Source organism: Anser cygnoides, chromosome Z (genome assembly GCF_040182565.1).
Source record: "Anser cygnoides isolate HZ-2024a breed goose chromosome Z, Taihu_goose_T2T_genome, whole genome shotgun sequence".
Taxonomy (NCBI): domain Eukaryota; kingdom Metazoa; phylum Chordata; class Aves; order Anseriformes; family Anatidae; genus Anser; species Anser cygnoides.
The window spans coordinates 28076955-28102656 of NC_089912.1; the positions used below are offsets into that span (position 1 = coordinate 28076955).

The following is a 25702-nucleotide window of genomic DNA, read 5'->3' on the forward strand; positions in this document are numbered from 1 at the left end:
AGTATTTTCTTCTTATTGCCTGTGTTATCTAGCGTGGCTTGCCTGCTCACCAGTTGGTCTGAATGTTGCTCTTCTTGATGTGTGAGCCTTTCATTCTGTACATGCTGCTTTTTTGAATATCTTGCATGCATTTTTTTTGCTTGTTTTTAAATCTCATTGAAAAGATATCTTTTTATCTGTCACAAATCTGAATCAATGTTGCTGAAATCTAAGGAATGGTATTTGGACTTGGAGTCAAAACAATTTTAGTAGGATATAGTGTGCTTGCAAAGAGTGTGCACTCTATAACTAGATTTATTTTTATGCTTTGTCTTGGATTTTTTAACCTTTATATTTGTACAGGTGATACAAGAATGTTTTGCAGTCTTAGTTTTATTGTAACATTATTGCTATATTTTATTTAATAAATATGAGAGGCAGATTGAAATGGAGATACTTGGTTGAGGTCTCAAAAACAGTAGTGTTTTTTAGCAGAATGGGATGATCAGGGATAGCAGAGGTCTTCAAACATTTTTCATCCTGTCAATAAAAAAACTTGTGACCAGGCACCCCCAATATAGGTTTGTTCATTAATAATTACAGAATAATTGAGTTGGAAGGAACCTAAAAATATCAATTCCAATTGTCTGTCTGCTTCACGGCTAACCAAAAGTTAAGAGTTTATTACTGAGGTCAATATTGACATGCCTCTCGAACACTGACAGGCATAGGGCATCAAACGCCTTTCCAGGAAGCCTGTTCCAGTGTTTGACCACCCTCACAGTAAAGACATTTTTCCTTAATGTCCAGTCTGAACCTCTCTTTGTGTAGCTTTGTGCTCTTCCCATTGTGTCCTTTCAGTAGGGAGCTGAGACAGGCACCTCCCTCTCCCCTTCCCCTCCTCAGGAAGTTGCAGAGAGCCATGAGGTCGCCTCTTGGCCTCCTTTTCTCCAGACCAGACAACCCAAGTGTCCTCATCCTCTCCTTCCTGCCCTTGTACCAGCTTTGTTGCCCTCTTCTGGATGATTTCAAGTACCTTAACATCCTTTTTATACTGTGGAACCCGGAGATGCACACAATATAATGCACCTCACAATGTGGTTTGCCACATATATATATATATTTGCCACATATATATATTATGTGCTCTATAGAACATGCACTAAAATAAAAATTAAGGATGAGATAGAGAGGAAATAAATGCTATTTTAAAGTAGTATTTTATTAACAATTTATTAATATTAAATTATCTATAATCAAGTAAGATATTTATTAATGGTAGAAAATATTCTTGCATCCCAGTGGATCATTTTGCACATCCTTTGAGGTGCATGCACCCCACTTCAGAGACTGTTGACAACTGGTTTAAAGTTTGATCTTAAAATGTATAAAACGAAAAGCTCTTCTTGGTCCCTTTTTAAAATTACTGTTTTTCTGTCCCCAGTTATATCTGTTCAGGAAAAAATACAAGTTTGTATTGAGGTCTGCAAAATTCAAATATTGCCAACAACATAGCAAAATTGCAGTTTGATACAGCTCTTAATGGGAATTTGTATCTTACTGTGAACTTATTTTTTGCAAGATTAGTTTTTAAATGCGAGTTCAGAGTTGGATAAACATATCTTCGTATGTTGCCACATGTTTGCAGCCAAATTCTCAGCAAATAACAAAAGTTGTTGTTATTAATAATTTTACTATTTGACAGGTGTTTTGAAAGCAGCTGTGAATCGGATTAAATCTCCGTGGATAGCTATTACAAGTGTCATAGAAAGGCAAATTAATTTTTTGTTTTGTCAGTGTTCATGTTTTACTCAATCCCAATATAAAGTAAATAATAATAGTAATCTTTCTTTAGTGAGTGATCTGAAATATTTATATGCTCCAGGACTTTCCTTTTTGTGTTTAATTCTTAATTGCTTACCTCCATGGTTGCATTTCTGGATCCACAAAAGCTTGGTGTTGTAGTATTTTATGTCAACTAATGATATTTTCATACTCTGTTAGTACTTTAAATGAAGTTAAGGCAATTCCCATAAGGTGAAGCTTAATTTTATTATCTCCAGAGGCAGGGCAATATAGATATATGCCAGTGTGCTTTTCTTGTAGTGATCTTACCAGCCACTGTTATTTTTCTTTCTATAGTACTATGAGTTTATCAGTCACTATAGGACTCACATTATAGTCCCTTTTACGTTCTGACCCTGCCTGGAAACAGTGTTTTGTTCTATGAGTAATGATTCTTTGAAATCTGACTAAATTATGAAGGGGGAGTTGTATTTCATAAGGAAGGCTTTACAGCAAGGATTAACTAGTTTATTACTGGAACCTGTGGTCAAAAGCTGTTGAGTTTACAAGATGTTTGTTAGTTCACCTGTTATTACTAGATAAATTGAAGAGGGTGAAGAAAACTAAACATGGTGTGAACTTGAACTTTTGCACTGGACAGTGTAAGACCTTTGCTGACCTGTTCTTTTTTGTATGTGAAGAAAAAAGATTGATATTTTATTTGTGGCTAAATATCTGTAGGACTGGCAATTTTTTGAGAGAAATAATTGCTTGGTGAGGCCGTCTTTGAAAAGAGCTTAAAAATGTTACTCAGATTGGATGGTATCAGTTTCAATACTTACCTTAATTTCATTCTACTGTAAAAAAAAGTCAACATCTGTAAGACATGTTCCAGATTTTATTGTTTTGTGAGAACTAAAGACTTGAGATTCTGACCTCATTTTCTTCTCCCATCTGTACTTTTCACATTGTTACTTTGGGTTTTGCAGAGTAGTTTTAAACTGCAGCTTTAATATTCATTATGCTCAGCAGAGCTTGTTTAAAAAATACGCTGCTAACCTTGCTCAACATTTCATAGTGCTCTGTAGTATGCCACACAATTGAATTTCTAGAATGGGTGCTGAAATGAACAGGTGGCTGATTGCTAAAGTGTGCTATATTAAGACTTTCACTCTGATTTCTTTTTTTATATGCTGGATGTAGTTTTCTGTAAAATTCAAATTTTAGCAAAATTTAAAACAATTCAACTTTTAAAATTGGAAATATTGAACATGTACAGATTGTAAAATATGTTGAAGCTAGTAATTTACATAAATGTCTAATAGCACATTGTGTTTACTGAAAATTTAGGAAATCAAAATAAAAAATGTATTACCTATTCTATGAATTTTAATATTCAGGTGGCATAACACAGGTGAAATTGTGACCTTGAATTAAATACTTCATTTTTGTATTAGAGCTGTGAAAATATCTATGAAAATTCAGTTCTGACAGATGGAATAAACCTATTTGGGTATTTGACAATTTAGCTCAAGTGAAATAACTGCTTAGATTTGAAATATATTATATGGCCTAATAATGTATAAACCAAGAAGAAAACATGTAACATCTAATTTTAAGTGTATTTTATATAAAATACGTATCTTTTTTTGTGTGTGTATGTGCTAAAAGAAAACCCTGTTAAAACCTTTTCTGAAAATCTAATCAGAATGTTTGAGATGTTAATTTGAAATGTTAGAAGCGTTATGCTTACTTTCTGTACAAAACCAAGGTTGTTAGAACAACTTACAGTAAAAGAGGGCATTTGTAAGGCTAACAGTGATTGGTAAGTGGCAGCTCTTTGTTCAAAACAAACCCTTACAAATACTGTACCAAGCATCACCAAAACGTGATTTTCTTAGATCCACTTTATTTTTTGGTTACTTCACTGACATTATGAATAATAAAAAAGCTAACGAGACAGATGTAATTATCATAAGAATCTTTGATCTTCACTGAAAACATGGCCTTGTTTAATACTGATATTGGAGAAGACAAGATGCGTGGAAAACAGGACAGATAATGTCCTCATACTCTAAATTTCCAATTTCCTGTTTTTGGTGGTGGTAGTTCTTTTTTTTATTTTATTTTTTATTTTTTTTTATTTTATTTTCTTGCTTTCATTCACTGTGAGCCAAGAATTTAATTTTATTTTAGCTTTATCAAATTTTCTCAAACTTTTTGGATATTATACTTACTTTATTCTCATCTTTGTGTTTTTCATTAGTTATGTTGCAGAAAATTTCATGTGAATGGCTTTCAAGTTTATTTGTGGTGTTTACAACTTTGTCTTTACACTGTTAAAATGTTCATTCATGTAAGAGTGTCAGTTAACTTCAATATCTGAAAAAGTTACTAGATTTCTATGTGAATCTCTGGAAGAACACTAAACCCTATTTCTTTTGAATTAAATCTAAGCATGTTACTAATATTATACCTGGAAAGGCTTTAATCCTTCAATAGCATCTGTGAATGACATTTAAGAACAAGATGTGTAAATGAGTTCTTGCCAGTTTAATATGTCTTTCTGAAAAGTTTGCTGTCAGAGGCCTGGAGAAGCTTCAAATACACCATAACAGCTGAGTAAAGAGCAGAATTTGAGTTTTTGTCTTTTTTTATTTATTTTTTCTTTAAAATCGTAAGAAATATATTCTGATCATATTTCGTTAATAAGCCTTTTCCTCCAAGCTTTTTGGTTAAATTTCCATTTTGAGCTCTCTTCCGTCTGTCTGTATAGCGTGAGTATGTTTGTGCACGTAGAGGAATGAAACAAGAACGGAAGATATCTATCTATATAGATGTAGAAGAACAGATAGCTATCTCCCATTCCAGGTTCAGTCTTCATTTGCCACGGGTGGAAAATTTTAGGTTCTTTAGGAGTACCAGGATTAAAAAGTACTCCACTGCTACTCAATATCTAGGAAATTGTGGTGCAGTATACAACCTCAGGACCTCTATGATGACTGCCTACGAAGATACTTTGTTTCTTTTTTTTTCTCCTGTTTTGAAAGGTTTTGGCTTTGTGCATTAGGGAAAGTGCATGAACGTTTAAGAATTGTATTATGGAGATTGTTATTGTTACTTATTTGAGACAGATTGATTATTTTAATATTAAGGCAGAGATAGATTGAAATAGTTTGTGAAGGGTGGTGATGGCAGTGCCCAGCACTTTGTTTAATGTACTAACGAAAAGATCCAAAAAGCAACAACATAGCTGGAGGCAAGTTAGGAAGGCATTCTACAGTTTCATTCATTAGAGATGTAATCAGTGCAAAATTGTTTTAAGTCCACAAAAAAGGTTGTTGAAATAATTAAGGTGCAGGGCAAGAGCCTTGGTCATGCTTTTATCTGTACAGATGGGTAGAACAGGACACATCTTAAGAGTGCAGAAACTCTTTGTAAAATTATTTATTTAGGTTACATGTGAAGGTGACCTAAATATAACGTGGTATAGTTTTTGAGCAATCAGTGAAGCAATTTTGGTTTATTTGCAGCGTCTTGTCAAGTTAGAGATACAAGGAGAAGTTACAACAAACTGGATAATTTGTAGGTAACTGCTTTAGGCATGCTTCTAATGTGCTGTGGTTTGAAATTGAGGTGAGAAATACCAAGACTTTATACATCTTTATATGCGGAAATATCTGAGAGAGGTAAATTCTTGCTCATAAGTTAGTGTTCTCTAATATAGTATTTCTTCTCGTTTTATTACTGGGTGTCTTTTGTCTTTGACTTAAATTATTTCTTCTTTCTTCTTAAACTATTTTAACACTTATAATAATAATTTGACTTGACAGGAAAAGTCTGCATCTAAGAGACTGTTATTCATTAGATCCCAAATATTTGATGTTTATTTTGGAACACAGCTCCTAAAGAAAAGGCTATGCACATTTTATCAGTACCATATGTGAAAACCATGTGTTAGAAATGGAACTTCTTTCAGTTTTTGAGGCTGTGTGGAAGAGACAGATGAATTTAGGTGCTTCAGATTTTGCTGAAACTATGTCCGTATTTACTGCGCAGCTTCATTTTAATTTTAAAACTTCTTTTGGTTTTAAAGTTGTGACTTTGTTTATAAATAATGATTTTTTTATTTTTATTTTTTTTTCAAATATGGAGGCAAAATGTGAGGGAAGTCTAAAGTTTTTTGTGTTCTTTAATTCTACATATAACTCTCTAATAGCTACAGTTGAGTCAATATTTAGTGGCTAAATCCACTAAAAACAAACAAACAAAAAAAAGGTAAAGCTTTCAGGGTTTATCCACTTGATGAATGTGCATGTAATGCCTCTTTAACTACATCATACGTGTTTTCCTTTAACGTTAAGTTGTACAAGGATGAAGTACAAGGAATGCATAGAGGTAGGAGATTGCACTAAACAGCATTAAGATCACAGCTGTTAAGTTTGCACACCAGTACTGAAATTAAAGGAAATGTAATTTATAATACAGGAGCTTGAGCTTACATGTAGCATTTCAACAGCTATCTTATCTGCGAGATCAAAATCTCATCCTTTTCCTCAAATACTGATAATATGACAATGAACAGGGCTATTATCTTTCAATTTTGTTTGATAGTGTTCAGTGGTGGTGATTTGAAGTAAACATTCTCTTTCATCCTTCATTCGTAGAACTTATTTCTATAAAAACAACTTAGGACAAGCTACTTGAGGTTTTTACGTAGTTCTCATATGTACAATGCATAAAAACAGAGACCAAACTGCATCCAAAGGCATTTTTCATGTTAGCAATTGATAACAATGCACAGCCTGAGAATCATAGAATCATAGAATGGCCTTTGTTGGAAGGGACCTTGAAGATCACCTAATTCCAACCCTTCTGCTGTAGACAGGGGTGCCACCCACTAGATGAGGTTGCTCAGGGCCTCATCCAACCTGGCCTTGAACACTCCAGGGATGGGGCATCCACAGCTTCTCTGGGCAACCTGTTCCAGTGCCTCACCACCCTCTGAGTGAAGAATTTCCTCCTAAATTCTAATCTAAATCTCCCCTCTTTTAGTTTATAACCATTCCCCCTTGTCCTGTCATTACCTGATTGAGCAAAAAGTCACTCTCCATCTCTTTTATAAATTCCCTTCAAGTACTGAAAGGCCGCAATGAGGTGTCCCTGGAGCCTTCTCTTTTCCAGGCTGAACAGCCCCAGCTCTCTCAGCCTTTCTATGCAGGAGAGCTGCTCCAGCCCTCTGATCATCTTCATGGCCCTCCTCTGGACCCGCTCTAACAGATCAGCATTCTTCTTGTGCTGAGAACTCAAGATGAGACTGAGTTTCCTATTTGTTTTAATACCTAATTTAAATTTCAACACAAACACTAATTGATAACTTGGGTAAATGTAGAAGTTACGGTATTTACCACATTTTAAAAAATTTATTTACGTGCTTAGAAGTTAGTTTTACATTTGTTTCAAGAATGTGTTATTTTGCTTTCTTTACTTTTTATAACATTAATCCATAATTCCTTGGTTTCCTTAAACTATGGGAAACCTTCATTAACCTCAAAGTTTGAAAAGGAATTTGAAACACTTAATTTTTAAAAACAGCACCCTAACATTTTAGGAAAAGGAGATAGGAAAAAAAAATAAACAGGTGGTATCCAAGATTTTTTTTTTACAGGTATGTGTTAGATATTCTGGTAATAGACTGGTAATTATAATTACTGGTGTTTTTGTAAAATAAACTTTTTGTATACAGAGATCTTACCTATCAGGTGAATGCTTACTGTGGATGAACCACATAAGTCTTTTGGAAAATTTATTTTGCTTATAGTAAAAAAGGTAGAATACCTCTATATAGGTATTTACAGATTGCATATTATATTTATACGATACAGATATTTACAAAATTATGTAGAATTTATGTATTTATGTATTAAAGATAATATTAATTTAATAAGTTGATTTGTGAAATGGAAATTGTATGTCTCCTGTAAGACATTCTATTTTACTGCGTTGTTTTAAGATCTAATTTTTATACCTTACACATTTCTGAAAATCGTATACCATTTTGTACTGGCATATTTTTATTTTATAGCTCTATTTTCCATTACTGAAAAACCTTCCAGGAAGCTTACAAGGTTCAACCAGAAGCTGATGAAGTGCAGTAGGGATTTTTAACTGTTTGAAGCCAGCAACAGGTTAAAAAAAATACAAGATGAACATTTAAAGAACTCGTTTAAAGAACCAGATATGTGGAAAGATGTGAAAACATAAGCTTATTCTTCAAGTAAAATGTGTGTTGCATTTTGCTTTTTAAACCTATTAAAAATATTTGATTTTTCTTTACGCTTCCAGGACAGCTGAGATCCTATACTACTTGGCTTTGGTACAGTCCAGTAAATCGGAGAAGATGAGTGTATTTCCTTCGGTGGATAACTATAAATTGCTGACAGAAGCTAGAAGGAACCTTGGGCTCTTTCAGCATCATGATGCTATTACAGGAACAGCAAAAGATTGGGTAGTTGTGGATTATGGCACTAGGTAATTATTTCAAACAGAGATGAACATTTGCTATAGCTAGCAAAATATTCAGTACTTAAACTGTAGTATTATCAGTTACTGTAGTTTCTCCATTGTACTGTGTGGTAATATCTCATGGAAGAGCTCGGAAAATCCTATACCTTCTATAATGTTCTCTTTCTCAACATGGAAAATCTTTTTAATGTTTCCAATCTTATACTTAATTTGTATGTTTTTGTTTATTCCTGTTATATCTGTAGGTATTTGCTTTCTCAGTATTGGCAAAATGTTCTGCTATTTACTTTGTGGATTTTTTTTGAAAAAAAAAAAGTGTATGATATATGCCTATGTTTAGATATATATCTTTATTATATCTTAGTTCTGAAAATGGTTACATATTGGAATGTTAAGCATTAGTGAATTTGATTAATTGAGATGGGTGATCGACTGTTGATGGTAGAGCATGGCTATAAATAGATTATTATTTAAAATTTCTTTGAACTACTCTTCTCTGTTTAACCTATTACATTCATGGGAAGTATTTTTAAATTCCATAAATGTGTTAATTTTTAAAATCATAGACTAAAAGAGATATAAACATGTACAATGCACTTAATTGTGAGAGAGTATTTGTAAAGTGAAGAAAACCCTTAATTTTAAAATTACACATCTGTATGTGTTGAAGAATTTGGAAACCTTGCATCAGTTGAGACAATGGAAGTGCCAGTACACATTTAATTTAATTATTTTCATGTTTCTTATAGTTTCTCTAATCCTGCTTAAAAACAATCTTTAGTCAGACCAACTTTTCAGGCTGGCCTTTGACTACTTCAGACTTTGGTAATTAAATGTGTAAAACACAAACTTCCCTGAGATCAACATTTTGAAAAAATACCTGGTGCTTTAGGGGGCATACATTTTGCGATATAACAGTGGAGTGGAAATGTACCTAATTTTCAGGATGCAAGGTAGAAATATAGTGTAATGCAGAATATTTCTGCATTTTGCAGTCAGGTCATTTTGCATACATTGCAACCATCTGTTTATAAGCTCAACCTATATCAGTGTTTAAAATAACATTTTTCTGAAAGTTGTATTTTTGATTTTTTAAAATCTTTTTTTTTTAGTTTTGGTATCATCACATTGAGAGAAAACAACTTGTGAAAACTAATACTACTTTAAAATTTTTAACAGGCTTTTCCATTCACTAATGAACTTGAAAAAAGTGATAATTGACTCTGCTCATATTCTTATCCTGAAGGATAAAGGTGCTTATAATTATGATACATCAACTCCATTCCTTAAGATGGTGAGCTATCTTTCTTAATTTTCTCCAAAAATGTGAGTAGCATTTTTTCAATGTGGTTTGAGTGGCCTGGAAACAGTCATACTGAAATTTACAGCTAATGCTTGCTCAGGAATATCCTTACCACTGTTCATATTAATTGAAGGTGTTGGAAAATAAGAAGCGAAAACTTTAGCAGTTGATGCTGAAGAGTTCATGGCTAAAGTAAATGGGCTTATTTTGTCCCACTTTGTGAATGACATAGTAAAATTGGGTGTTTTTCTTATGGACATAAATTTGTTGGTGATTTCAGCAAAATGCATACAGTATGTGAATATATAATGGTATGTGGTGCTATAATTTGGCTTTGCTACTTTAAAAAAAGTGGGAAGATAAAAATTTATATCTCAAACATAAGTCTAAGCTGGATGTGCAGGACGAAGTCTGGACAAGCCTTGTACTTTTTTTCTTATCTGAGATCACTCAAAACTGGTATCTCCTGAGGATAAAGTCAGCAACAGATCTCCATAAATAAATTTGAGACTCATTTTGAAGACAACACCCTAAAGAAACACACTTACTAATACTTTTTCCTTTCATAATTCTCAATTTATATAATTTTCTAAGCAAAAAAATGCCTGCTATTATAGCTAGGTAATTTTAGGAAGTCCTACACCTGGAGTAGATAGAAAAGGAGGTGTTTTAATTTGTGTGTCAATGTAGCAGGATTAAGGTAGTCTTGTGTATGATTATGTCGTGGTTTTAACATAACAAAAGGTAGCAAACTGACGTGTATTCTGCTGGCTTACATGTCCCAGTGTAGTAACTCAGATTATTTTTAAAGTCTTCACATTAAAACAGTCTGTTAAAATAGTTCTTTCTTTATTTTTTTTTGACTTTGAATCTAATATATATGCATATTCTACATATGACACAAACATGATTTTTCTGCTGGTTGGAAAAGCTAACTGCTGGTTGGAAAGGCTAAACTAAATGTACTTGTTTAAAAAGTAAAAATATTTTGAAGTTATTCATGGACTGAAGTTTTCAGTTTTCACTTCTGCTTTAAATTATATTGGAGGATCTTGTGATACTGCAGTTTACTAAACTTTCATTATTTCTGTTCTATATGAGTCTGAATTAGTATCACTGGATTGTGGAAGTGCTGTTTAAACCATATATTCTTAGAGCATGCTAATAGTCAAAGCCATTCAGCAGATAATGTGAAAGCAGACATGAAAAAGAAAGACCTTCTCTTACTGAATTTATAATCTTTGTATAAGATGAGGAAAGAAGCTGGTAACAGAAGTAGATTATGGTTTATCTGTATTATATACAGTAATTGAAGCATATCAAAAGCCTAATATCCCAACACTTCTGTTGATACTGTGACCAAAAGGCCTTGTATGATAATAATGGGAGAAGTTTCCCATATTTCAGAATATACAAACCTTGAACAAGTAGAAAGTTCAAAGGCACTTGTTTCAAAATACCATCAAGTTGCTCATTGAAGCTGATATCAAGAACTGATCATAGATTGACATTCACAATGAATACCAAGAAAGTCAAGTAAGACAAATGATAAAGACTTCAAGGTTGAAAACAGCTGTTGTTTTTGATGGGTGAAGGAGCAGAGCAGGAGACTGTAGCAGCATTCCAGGAGATATAATTGGAGGGGAAAAAAAAAAAACAAAAACTTAGCAATACCTGAATGATCTGAGATCCAGTGTATGAAGTGTAACTATGTAACTGATTGGACCAGTCCCGAATATTAGTATTATTTCATTGGGTGTAGAAAGAAAGCTTTCATGTATATGGCAATAGTTGGATTTAAAAAACATGATTTTGAGGATGTCTTGGAATACTCTGAAGAACTAGGAGCTTTTCCTGTCAGTTGCAAATTCTGTAGTGGTCACCATTATATGAACCAACAGAAATGCAACACTACTGCTGAACTGTTTTCTTGCTTAAAGACTAAGGTAATAGTGGTAGCAATGTCTCATCACTACCTTATGTTATTGGAGCTGGATCGTTGTTATTTAAGAAAAGGGTGAAAATAGTGAAAAACAAACAAAAAAACCACCACCAATAACAAAACAGGGATTCCTCTATACTGTGAAACAATTCTTGAAGTAGTTTATATCATATAAAAAATCATACACACCCCAAACTGTTTTTGAAAGATTTTTTTTATGTACTATATAAGGTAACAACAAGATTTGCCAAAATGCCAAACTGTAAGTCGTTGTGACAAAAATACAGGACGGTAAAGTTTCAGAGAGTAAATACTTAGCAAAAGGAAGTTAGTATAAAGATATGATAACTTTTTGCAAAATCTCAAGGAGGTTGGTGATTATGATTTCTGGTATGCAAGAAATGAAAATAAGGGGTAACAATGAGATAAGGGTATCTAACAATAAGGGATATTTAATGGTAGCAAAGATTTCCCACTGAATTAATTAAAGTGAGTTGTTGTTTTTCTTTTATTTTCTCCTGTCTGTCTTAAATTCTTTAGGATCTTTAGTAAAAAGATCCTCTTACTAAAATATAAAAATTGCAAAGCACTTTTTGAAGAGAGGAAGGTTGACATCTTCCCATGTAACGTGCTAGAATAGGGTTCCGTTTATGGTACGGCTAACATGGTTTTGTACTTCTTCAAGTTCTTATAATTGACATAACTCATATCATATATAATCGTGTATTCAAAAGCTAATTTGTAGGTTTTCTCTTGTAGGATGACATTCAATCTTCCCAAGATTCTTTGCCACACAAGACAGTTATAAAGCTGACATTGCAACCGAGGTAAGTAGTTCACATATTACTGAATATCTGAGATCTTTTAGTAATAATTTGTTTCTTTTTCACTACTTGGTAGTTTTTGTGCCATTTCATTTCTAAGTTTCACTTTAAATGTAAAATGCAGTTTAGCTTATTATGCTAGTATTATTATGTGTATTTGAAAGAGGATACAGCACTTTCAAAATACGCAGGTTACCCATATGGCACTAATTCAACTGTAGTGCAACAAGTAAAGTAGTCTGTTTACTATATGCTTCTGCAGCACTGTAATTCTTAATACTTAATTCTTAATTCTTAATACTTAATTCTTAATTATGACTGAGAACAGCAAAAGGAAACTAATTGAACATAATTACAGATGGCTGAATTAACATTATGAAAGAAACTTTAATTTTTTTAAGACCTAAAAATCATGATATAATTTTGTCTTAACTTACATTTCCATTGTATTAAGGATGTGTACTTCTTTATTTAGTTTTAGAACATTCAGTGGAAAGTGGCGTCTTGTTATCCCTATGAATATTCAATATCCAACCTGAAATAACTTAAGCGTTCATTAAAAGATGGCACACCCAACTAAACTGAATAAGATCTATAGATATTGGAGCTGTATAAATCAAGTAATATAAGGCTTTTTTGTTGTTATACAGCAAAATATTTAAAATTCATTTAAAAAGTAATGAATATTATTTTGCTGTTGTTAATATTTAATTTCTCTATTAGCTTGCCACTTGCTAGAACTAAGACTTACTTGCCTAACTTATAAAGGTGTTTGGCTTTTATAACTACTGCTGTTTAAAAGTTCAAACTTTAATGAGCAAAGGCTGGACTTCGTGAGCTTTTGGGGGATGCTGTCTTCAGTGCTTTAAAGTTAAATGTATATAATATGTGCGTATTTGTAGTTTTGATACAACCTTGTCTCTAGGACAGTCATGTAAACTTACATGCTTTTTTTTTAAAGTAGGAGTTTTATTCTCTTATTGGACTGCATAGATGCTAAATAGGTGCTGATAGATTATCTTAAGCTAGTTCAAGATGATCAGAAATGTAGGTGCCTAGGTACTTATTTAACTAAAATCTTTCAACTTTTTCAGCATCTGTCCAGATATTTTTTTTCTGGGTGAATATGGTATATATTGTATATAAACACTTGCTTGACTGGAAGCAAATTATAACATAGACTTTGTTTGCCATTTGACCACAACTTGTATGCTTCTGATTTCCCTTGCCTGGTTTAGCTTTTGAAAAATTCCCCACTTCCCTTCTGTACCCTGATATGTCTTTTGTTTGCATCCAGTGTGCCGTTTATGCCTCTACTTAGTATGCTTAAGTAAAATTTTTGGTGTCGGTGCATTTCAAGCATTTGTTTTTTTCCTTGTAGTTGTACCTTAAGTAGATATACACGTCAAAATTTTTTATTTTAAAATTAGTACTATCCTAGGAGTCGTTTGCTGCTGTTCTCTGAACTTGTCTTAGCTTACTAAGGTAACATTGGTAAATAATTGCAGATTTAAACCTCTTGTCTGGTATTCTGAAGATACAATAAGTCATATAAGATAAAGGTAATGTTCTAGAGAGTGTGTAATCACAGTTATGGGTTATAAAATAAAGAGATAAAAACTATGGTGGTAAAGAGGAGGAGAAAGAAGGCAAGGGAATATTGATACTGCTGCCTGAAAACCTGCTTGTGTGCTTCCTGTTTGGAAACACTTTAAAGCAATGCATAAGGAAACATTACCGCATGTTTCCTCTGTTGTTAAGTTTTTCTTTGAAATCTATGTATGTTCAGGTATTTTCAATTACAAACATGAGCTTAGTTTTTCTAGCTTTCTAACTTTATCTCTGGTTACATTCTGAAGCTCCACTAACATTATTACCATTGTGAAAAGTGCAATGTTAGCTGAGTTCATAACTTTTGTTTAAAGGTATGTGAGTATTATGACTATCCATGTGAGTTATCTAGGTAACCAGTAGAGATGTTTATTTCAGTAGAATCTTAAACACAACTTGATAAATTATTATTCAGGATTTTTAAGTTTAAAAGTCCAGACTGAAATTTCTGAAATAAATTGATTTTTCAATTAGAAGTTTGAGGCATCAGCCCATTGGAAAATATTATCTGTTTCTCATCAAAACTTTATTATATGCTTATTATCTATTCACAACAGTCTTTATTGTCCGTGCCAGTAGCGTGAAATATCTAGATTTCTTTCTGTTACTGTGTTCTAATATACCATTATTGTGTATAGAAGTTAGGTCACTGTAACAAAGTGTTACTTTTCTTTAATTGGCTGAATATTTGGCTTTTTGTAGTTCTGCATTTCCTTGTCAAGTTTTTAAAAAAATATCTGTATTCTCAATTGATCGTTCTTATAACGTTTTGATTCATATCACCTATAAATTTACAGTAACAGACTACTAATGGGAAGCTCGTACACTAATATTTTCTTTTCAATCTGATTAATTAATCATTTTCCTTTTTTTCTACAGAGATGATATTGTCATTTTCAAATCTGCTTTTCAACAGAAAAGTAATTAGTTATATGCTTTTGCCTCTCTCTTGTTCAGCCTTCCTTTTAGTTTTTTGTTAAGTTTTCACTGCTTATGAAAGTTGTATTTAATAGTGGAAATGACAGACTCATTGGACAGTATGGGAGAGATAGTACAACCTGCTTACATGGAAAAAAAGAAGAGAGGACAAAGTTCTATTTTTCAGTGATCCGTGTTCTATTACAAAGTATGTTCAGATTATTGTTTAGCTGAGAAGTGTCTTTCAAGCTAGTTCAAAAGTAGGTATTGCTTTTATTATATTTGGTATTGTTTTGCACCCCACCCATACATCTCATTACTCTGTAATACTCTTTCGCCATCTTTTTTTCTGAATCTGGATGTTTTATAAAAGATACTGTTTTGATTTTAATGAAATAGGTAAAGTATTTAAAATCTTACTGCAACTCTGCCATCATGGAATGCTTCAAGTCATCCTATGGTTGATAGATGAGTGCTGAAGTTAAGGCCTACTTAATTCCTTTTCACTTCTTGATGAGTGGGGAAAAAGAACCCAACTAACAAACCCTAAATATTAATATTAATGCAACAACATTTTGACAATATCCCTCTATTCCCTTTACTATGTAATTCTTCATACAATTATTGCTGCCAGAGTAGTGATCTGTGAGAAATGTTACTTGAATGGGAATTCAGTAGAAAAAAAACCTTGAAATTCTTTGCTGCTGCTGTTAATTCAATACTATCCCCTTTAAACAAAGGAATCTTAAAGAAGAAAAAAAAAACACAAAACACGTACTTGAAAGAGGTGTGTAGCTATTGTTTTTTTTAATTCTGACGCTGCTGTTAGAAAAACTGGATTTCAACAATATAAGATTTTTAGATTTAGCAAACTGACAAGTTTTTCGGACTGCTTTTTGCCACCTTAAAGAATATGGACTTAGAGCATCAAGAATGTCTGCTTTTTAGTAAGTATATTGTTATCAAGGAGCAAAAGAAGACTGGAGAGTAAGAATTAAAATGGAGGTTCAAAGGGAAACAAAAAGTAAGAGCTTGCTCTGACTAAGAGGCCTTTCAAAATCAGGAGAGTGAAATCTTTCAGGTTTTGTGATGTGTTCTAAAATGTTTGGGGGTCAGCCTCATCTTGTATGATGTTCTCATGCTTGGTTTGTGGTTCTATAAAAGACCTAGTGTTTAACGTAGCTTATCTTCTTCTTTCTTCTTGGAAGACATGACAGTATATTGTTTTCAGCTTTGTTAAATTTTTATGGACTTTTTTTCCCCACTAGACTAGGTTAGAGTTTTGTTCTGTCTTACGAAGTTTAAAATAAAGACCTGTGAACAGCAAGTGACATTTATTTATTTATTTAATACAAGGCTGGCAAAAAGCTGCTGGCTCTAAGATTTGTGGCCAGCTCTGCTCATTGTGGGGAATTCCCATAGTGGCTTCCTGGTTATGTTGTTCCGTTTCTTTTTTCTTAAGGGACCATATGCCAGGATAAGAGAATCCAGGGATAACTAAGACAAAGGAAGGTGATAAAATTTAAACCATTTTTTTTTTCTAGAGCATAGAGAGACGAGTTTGAAAAGGAGAATTTTATGTATTTATTCATTTTTAAATCTGTGACAGTCCTTCATTTTGTGTTTTCTTTTAATAAATAACTGAAACTAAAGCTGTTTATGATAAATGGCATGTTCTGCACTTCTGTACAGGGAACTTCATATGTTGTTATTTAGTTATTTAGTGCATAAGGAAAGAGAAGTTGCGCTTTTTTTTTTTTGTAATTGTAACTTTCAGCTGGAAAACAAAGCTTTCACAAGGTAATATCCAACCATATGCAGAACTGCTTTTGTCCTTTTCTGAAATTAGCAATTTCTATAGTATGTCTAAGAGACAGAGCCTGTCTGTGCGCTGACGAAATTGGATACCACATCATATTTATGTGAGAGTCCTGTCCTTAAAAATAATCCTTGATTCTAGGTTATAGTCTACGAGAGGTTATATTTCCCAAATGGCAAGAGACTTGCACTCACTGGACTTCAGGGTGGGGGTAACCTCTTGCCACCCAGTTTGGCTGACACCGTTGATAAAGTGTCGACAGTGTGAATTCCCAGACATTTCCTGGAGATAGTATTACACAGGAATGTGATAAATGGTCAAATACCTGAATTGGTGCTCTATACCAGCTTAGATTTTTTAGTATAAATGTTTGGCACAATATGATTAACCTAGGAGTGAATTCTGGGGAATTAATTCTGAACAGGTTACACTGTAATCAATGATTGCTTCAAAGATCTGTGAAGGAACCAAGTATTTTAGAGACATACCATTCATGACAGAAAGATTCATTTTCCAGATTGAGTAGTCTAAATAATCTGTGACATTATCCTTACTTCAGTATCTGGGAACAGGTTTTGACAGAAGTTGTATTCAGCTTTCCTGATCTTTTTTTTTTGAGAATGAAAGTTCTGATTTCCCTTTAAATTTTTGTAAGCTGGTTACATTTTCAAGAATTCACTTGACAAGCGTACCCACTGCTTTCTCAACACAGCATCATAATGTAGAATTAAAGCTATGATATTAGCTTTAATTGTGTAATGTACGATAAAAGATATATGTGCAAAGGTGAAAGCATGTACAAAACTCTGCTTGGCATTGTGTATGTTACTGTATTTGGTTATAAGATGTCGGGAAACATAATTTGCTTGAGGAGGAAACCTGGTGGGCGTGAGATGCCAAAAAGGGAAGCTGTCCTGATGATGTCAAACAATTGATTAAAGCTTCACAGCAAAGGAGCAGTGTCTTTCTGAGCTAAGAAGTTGACTGTGGACTGGGGTAATGTTTTAATAGTCTTGTTTGGCATCTTCAGCTTCAGTCGTGGATTTTTTGTTGTGTTTCTTTTTGTTTGTTTGTTTTGCCTGTGTTGGTACAATTAATCTAAACAGTTGTCCTGTGTAGTTTCGGGGACATAATTCTTTACCAGCATTTGACATTTTAATTAACTATTTTGCTTGCCTGATTTTTGAGGTAAGATATATGAATATATACATATGTATGTATGCGTATCTCTAGTTATGTACTAAAACAGCAGGGGGAAAAAAGACAGTTGAAACAAAGATATTTTGAACTGTAAATGGTGGGGTGGGAAATGTGAAAGAAAACAAGAAAGACTACTATAGCATTTAAAATGAGGCCAAAACTATTTGTGGGAGTTTATATGTTATTTATAAGCATACTTCTTCCCCAGGAAAAAGCACCATTTTAGTTTTTAATTGGATGAAATAGTGGGAGAAGTATGCACAAGCTTGTACCTCTGGAGAAGTATGCACAAGCTTGTACCTCTGGAGAAGTATGCACAAGCTTGTACCTCTGTGGTGTTAACCGCAAGGGTGGTGGTGAACAGGATGAATGAGTGGTCATTCAATCAAGCCTCAAGACAACTTTCTTTTCTTAAGAAACATCTCTTAATTGAGCTTTTTTTTTTTTTTTTTTTTTCCTTAGCACAGTAGTACAAAAGTTAGAAAATCCTTTGAAATTATATGTGAAGAGCTGCGTCCTTGGTTTCCAATACCCTGTCTGCTTAGGCTGAATACAACCTAATGATTTCTTTAGAAATATTTTTTAGTGTTAATCTCAATTGTGTCTGATCAGTTTACTAGATTTCAGATCATCTATAACTGCTCAAAAAAGGTTATGTCCATTATAAACTCAAGGTCATTTTGACTAAATTGAATGTGTAGTTAAAAAGTATTCTTCCTCTTGATTTTCACGAATGGAGAGCTGTTGCAAAGAGAAGCTTGGATGACACAGCGTAACTCAGGCATCTGAGTCTTGAAACATCAGTTGATGTCGACATGAAATAAATGTTTGTGTAAAAATTAGTCTACTGAAAACATTGATTTTGAAATGAACAAATTACCAAAAGCAGGGTACATCCACTGTGCTTCATAGGTGGAATATGGCTGTGCAACTACCTTTGTGACCAAAGGGCGCAAATTCTGCATTGACAGATAGGAGAGGGGTGTAAATGAGCTACCAACGCCTTAATTCCCACTCTTTATTGTCACAACAGTTTTTCAGAAATTTCCATGTTTGCTGTATTGAGGTTTCCTACTACTTGTGCTGATTATATGCAGGTTTATCTCATAACTGGCTTCTTGCACCTGTAAGGGCATTGGCATTTCATTAAAAGTTTTACTTGGGAACTCTGAAAGCAAAACAAGAAATAAGCTAAGAGATGAGGGTCTGTTTTGATGTAACGGTTAGATCTTAAAAACTGAAAACTGAGATTCATTTTTTTGAGTTGTTTATACATTTTTATTATTTATCAAGAAGAAAGAGGGAGCTTTGATTTGCAATTAGTTGCACTCAGAAGCTTTCTGTGGAATTGATCTTTATTTTTCAAAACTCAGTTTTGACTGTCATGCCTCTGAGTTCAAGCTCTAAAAATTGTTACATTCCAAACATTTAATCATAAGATTTTCAACACATAAAAATTATTGTAAATTAAACCTTTTTTTTTGTTTTCAGTCTGTATTACTGTTGATAAACCAATGATAGTCTGTCACAAATAGTTTTGTTTACTGACTGTCTTTTGAAATTGCAGTTCCAAAGATGTACCAGAAAATAAGGTGATGCATTTTGTAGTGTTGTATCTTTCTCAAAACTGCCCAAGTTTAATATTTTTAGCTCAATATACAGCATTTCAACTATTTTTGTTTGGATTGTAGTGATAGTGCAATCAGATTGTGAAGTTGTCTGCATCAGATACTTGTATTTGATGCTTAAGTTGTTTAAAAAAATAACATTAAGCATTAAAATTAAAACTCCTGCAACTAGGTGGTAAAATTTTTCGAAATTCTGTTGAAAACAGTCTTAATAGAAGTGTAATACAAAAGGCAAAAAGAACAGTCTAACTAAACCTTCCAGGGATGGGTGTGTCTAAAAAAATACAAAACAAAAACTGGGTTTGTTTTTGAAAAAACGTGATCATTGTGAAGGAATATGCTAGTAAAGAATTGAATGCAACTGAAAGATCTGGATTGTGTGTATATACTTGTTGAAACTGTTGGAAGCAGAAGCCACACTGATTCAGTATGTTAGTATACTTGTGTATTATTACTATAATTATTATTATTACTATTTCCAGGCACTGGCCCCTTCAGCCTTTTTATTGGAGTTGCTTTGAGGCAATAGTTCAGTTAGTCCAAGGCTCTCAAGGCACAGACTGAAGTGATATGGCATACTTAAAAGTCTTTCTGTTCTTCTGAACCAGATTTTTTTTCCCTTCTAAATGCAGATTTATAAAGCCTGCACTACAAGAGGAACAAGGAAAGGATTTTAGTGAAGGCACTTCCTGATGCTGAAAAAGTCAGGGGGCTTCAAGCCCATCTTGGACTTCAGACCTCACAACTTTGTGGTAAAAGAAAAATTTAAAATAGTGCCTTTGGACTCGATCCTTTTATCCTTAATTGGAGAGTAGTTATGTGCTCCAGATTAGGATATGTGTGCTGCTAGAATCCATCCAAGTCACAGGAATGTATCTGGCATATGTAGTAGGTACATAACATTTTACAAGTCTTGTATTAGGTTGGTGTTGGTGGCTTTTTTCTTTTTTTTTGTGTGCGTTCTCAAAATTTATAGTTCTTACTGTGCTGCTGTCTGTGTTTACTGTGAACACTGTTTATCTGAGGGTGTCCAATAGTTTGTTCTTGAGAAAGCTATGCTAAGATTGTATTCCCTGTGAGAGTAGAAGAATTAAATACTTGTAACATACTTAATTTTCTGCCTTTTGCATGAGCTATGGTTATAATGACAGTATATCTGTACAGTTACAGAAAGAATTGATGGGTATGTGAGTTCTCTTACCTGCGTTAATGGTGGAAGAAATGACTTTAGATTTGTCATTAGGAAGGCCTTGCTGGAGTAATACAGAAATCTGAAATGTCAAGATAAGATAATGGAATCTTTTTTTAAGCACAAAATCACCATTTTTAATTATTTGTATGTTAATGAGAACTGTCAGCCTTTATGGCTTTTACAAAGAATATGTAATTTTAACATTATGGTTTTATTCCTAAAGTAAGTATTTAACAGCATTTAAAGAGGAGGCCATAGTCATAGCATAATTCTGTTTTGTGTTAACCAAATCACCACTGAGTTACTGTGATACTACTGAATTTATTGCTAGTATCTCTTTATTTCTTGATGTAACCAGTTTCATTCTATAATGAAAAGTTGATTTGTGGATTATATATTTTACTTACACCTCTGTTTCATACCTTATGAAAACAACACATTCTGTTTTATACCTATAATTCCAAATTGAGATTAGATTCCTGCTAATTCTTCTGTAGGATTTTTTTTTTTTGTAAACTGGAAAAGAAGTCTCATTTTAAGAAGAGGTAAAAATCTTAATCATAGAAACATAGAATGGCTCGGGTTGGAAGGGACCTTAAAGATCATCAAACTCCAACCCCCCTGCCATAGGCAAGGATGCCACCCACTAGATGAGGTTGCTCAGGACCTCGTCTAACCTGGTCTTGAACACCTACAAGGATGGGGCATCCAGAGCCTCTCTGGGCAACCTGTTCCAGTGCCTCACCACCTGCAGAGTGAAGAATTTCCTCCTAACATTTTGTCTAAATCTCCCCTCTTTTAGTTTATAACCATTCCTCCTTGTCCTGTCATTCCACCTTGTCCTGTTCAATCTGTTCATATTTGATAATATTTGATTATATATATTCAAGACATTCTATTGTATAATAAATAGTTTAATTGGATTATAAGAGTTGTAGCTGAGATGTAAATTAATTTTTGTTACATCTGTGACAATAAGGATAGTCTCAAATTCAGATTCTTAAATTTACAAGAAGTTTAGCTGGACTTGGTGTAGAGGACTATATTGGTGTTATTTAGCTTACCCAGTTACGTAAGCTGAAGTATATCCTTAGACTTTATACAGTTAATGAAAAGCACCTTGAGAAGCTATCACAATCTTCTTTAATGGAGAACTTGTCTTTTTCTTCTCCGACAATACAGAGTAAGACTGCTTGGTCAACTTGAATTTTTATGAAACCACTCATACTTGTGCTGACCTAAATTTCATGTTTACCTCTGAAAGTGTATCTTAGTCTGCAGCCCTTCAATCCTAAGGTTTTCCTCACAAAACACTTTAACATTTCATTTAAAGTCTAGGATTGTATAGTCAGCAAGCTAATGGTTTCAGCGTCCACTCTATCTCAAAGGAGGGGTATATTAAAGCTGTAGCAATTATTGAAACTAAATATTGTAATATAATTAGAATGTGCTGATGCAGTTTAAAACAGTTTCTCTGTAGTTTCTGAGCTTAATGCGCTATAGCTTTTTTCTGAATGTTTATTTTCATAATGTGCTGATCAAAACAGACAAGGAAAACAAACATAAAACAAACTGCTAACCAAAAGAGGAATAATAAAGGAGGCTTGATCCCTTCCATTTTTGTTAAAACTGTGAAGCAGAAAGTCAGACTTTAACTTGGCATCATATTTTAATTCCACACATTTATTTAGTTTCAGGTCAGTTTTTTGTGAGCACATTTTTGCATTTTTACCTTCATTCACTTGACTAGCAGGCTTGCTGGTTGACTAAGTATAATTCTGATTCTCATTTATAAATGTTGGATATTACATATGATTCAAGTTGTATCCTTAGTCATCCATCTGAGGATGGTGGAGTTTTTTGTGCAAAGTGAGGCCAAAAAGAAGTAAGCAATAAATTCTTTTGATCAGATCATGAAATTTCAAAATACTTTCTATTTGTATCAGTCATATGTTAATAGAATAGAATTTAAATAAATATAAAATTTGTCATCGTACTGGGAATAAACAATCTATATAGGATTAAAATTTAACACTATCTTAATAAACTAGAGCTAGTGCTTCATAGTCAAAGAATGAAATTCAGCAGGTCAATAGAAGTATTACACATCAGATGGAAAATAATGTGGGGACTAACCAACTAGACATTAGGGAAGCAGGAAAAGACTGGGTATTGCAGAATATCACAGATTCAGAGAGCCTTATTTATATGGTGTCAGAGGCCATTTTGCCTTTGGATTATTTAAATGGAAATGTTCTGTGTAAAATATAACTAAAATAGTATGTTGTACTTAGAATGGTGAAGGCTTCAGCAAAATTATGGTATCTAGTTTTGGAAAATGTAATGATATGAAGGTATGGGAAGTCTTAGCAGGAAAGCAGGAGTAATAAGCTGAAGAAAGCAAACAGAAGTGTTGTATGAGTATAATCTGTTCAAAAAAAAAAAATGAAAAACTAATCATGGGAAACATGAGACTTTACGTAGAGCTTTCTTACAAAGAAAAACAATTGTGTTATTATCTGCAGTGGAAGAAAGGAAGAAATAATTGGAAGAAATGTTTAATTTTAAGTAATAAAAGTGTAATTGTTTGTTACCAAAATGGATGCTTGAGATGCAGAACAGTATAGACAGTTCTGGAAGCTGCAGTAGTTGTAGCATTTGTCAAAGGTGGTCCTACTAAATTCTAATTCTGGCTAAGGGGTCAATGAAAAGCAAGCTTCTCGACCTTTCATTATTATTATTATTAATAGCTAGATTTGCCTTTTCTGTCTTGAAGTTACTCTTCAGAGGTGCAGCAAACCAACCTATAAACAAGCAAACCAGGTAAGTAAGGTTATAGGCTGCTTTGTACAAGTTGTCTTTTATTAGGCCAACTGGAATAACCAGAAAAGTGGAGTGTTCTAAGGCATACAAGAACATCCAATGATCTGAAACGTTACCTGATGTTTGTGAGAGAACTCAATCTAAAGAGAGAACAGCTCTACTTAGAAGTGCTTTTCCCAGTGCATCAGCACAATACCTAATTCTCAGTTTGTCGTGCAGGCAACGTTTCCTGATTAGGATAAATATTTTTTTCCTCTGACAAACTTTATTTTGACACTTGGTAAATAATATCGATTATAAAACGAAGAGTGTTTCTCTACCTCTTCATGAAAGAGCTGACGAGCTGACTGAGTGCTGGATATTTTAACTATTTCACATAATAAATGATTGCAGAGTAGTACATTTATGTATATATATATATATATTTACTATGGATAGGTAGGTTTCTGATCAGGTGAAAAGTGCTGAGTAGTAACTACTTACATTATTAGCAACATCAGTTGCTCACTAGGAATGTCAAGGTTAGGATATTTCCTAATATTGGAAAATACTGGATCTTCACTCTGTCCCTCCCCACATATCAGTGTAACATATATACTATATGTGTGTGTTGTACTTATAAAGGAAATAAATCCAGTTGTATTTATAGAGGAAATATTCTAAATTCCTATCTTCAGATTTCTGTATGGTTTGATGGTATTGTTTGACATGGAAATATTATTTTTTTTCTTAAAAAAAAAAAAAGAAAATAACATTTTTCTGATGCTGAATTATTCCATGTATGGGTATTACTGTTTTTTGCTTCCTCTCTGAACATAAATTTGGAAGAAAATGATCTTTGAATATGTAACAAAATATTACTGGACAGATATCCATGACAATCTCTGCAAAAATGCATTCAATAACTCCATAAGAACTTCAGAACTTCCAAACTCAAAATTAACTGACAATTTGATTTCATGGTTTTTTCTTCTTATTTTTTTGATAGTTTGCCACTATTAAAACTGTCAATCGAATGGTATTCTTGATTATTTAAGATAGAGGCTTATAGTTCATTGTTATGAGTAATGTGTAGTAGAAAAAGTATATTTTGAATGAAATCTGGAGAGCTTTTTGCATTTCATTAGTACATATTCTTATGGCAGATGTGGAAATGAGGAGTGTTTTTAAATAATACCTGCAGAGTCAAATTTTCCTTGAAACAAGTATGAATTAGATTTGAATAACTTCAGGTACTGGACTGGACACATGATTTTCATATGTCAGATTTTGAGAGACTTTCTTTAAAACATTGTTACCTAAATTTCACATTAAATATTTTTTTTTATTATAACAGAAAGGTATCTTGAAATGCTGTGCAACTTCAAATGTTTTTTAAGCTCATATTAGTAACTGTTAGAGTTGTAGAAAAAATACTAATCTTCAGTGGAGGCAAGTGTGTCCAACTTCTGAAGAACCAAAAGAGTAGTATGGCAAGATAACCAGATAATACCCTAAATCCCTTTAAAAACAAAACAAAAAACTGAAGTTGAATTATAGGACGCTAAAATTTAGGTATATGTCATTTATTTTCAGAATAATAGTTTTATATACTCTTTCCATCTTTAGTAATTTATAGCAGAAATGCACGCAAACTAGGCTAGATATGGGGAAAAAATGGGGTGAGGTAACCTAGAACTGAAAAATCCCTTAAAAGATACTTTTGACTAAGGAGGGCTTGACTGTCTTGTAATAGACCGTAAGAACTTCTAATAGAACTAAGTAACTTGATATGATTTTTTATTTGTCTAGTGTTTTTGTAAAATTTAAGAAGAAAAGTTCTACTGAATGAGAAGGAGTTTTTATGCTTATTTTTCTTTTCCAAAGTAGTTTTTTTTCCCCATAGTCTTTAGAAAGGAGGGAGCTTCTTAAAAAACACAAGAATCCTTTTTGTGGTCTAGTTGTTTTTAGTTTCATTCTGTATTAACAATCTGAGGAAAATATGTGTCTATTACGTATTTTCATGGGCGTCTGTGAAAAAATGATGTTTTTTTTTCTTATGGCAAAATCATACATTTTGCAATGTACAAATGGAGATACCTGTTCTAAGTGGTTAGTCTTGGTTCTGTTTGTTCCCTTCACCACCACCCCCAAAGAAACAGACTATGTAATGT

At 33.1% G+C, this 25702-nt stretch overlaps 1 protein-coding gene across 1 annotated transcript in view; it reads left to right on the plus strand.

Annotated features, from left to right (window-relative positions):
• The window catches only part of MAN2A1 (mannosidase alpha class 2A member 1), a 138334-nt gene that overhangs the window by 56129 nt on the left and 56503 nt on the right, over positions 1–25702 (plus strand). Inside the window, exons 10-12 of the mRNA XM_066987870.1 lie at positions 8110–8295; positions 9469–9583; positions 12294–12361. Coding sequence (XP_066843971.1) covers positions 8110–8295; positions 9469–9583; positions 12294–12361 — 369 coding nt within the window. The remainder of the gene's footprint in view (positions 1–8109; positions 8296–9468; positions 9584–12293; positions 12362–25702) is intronic.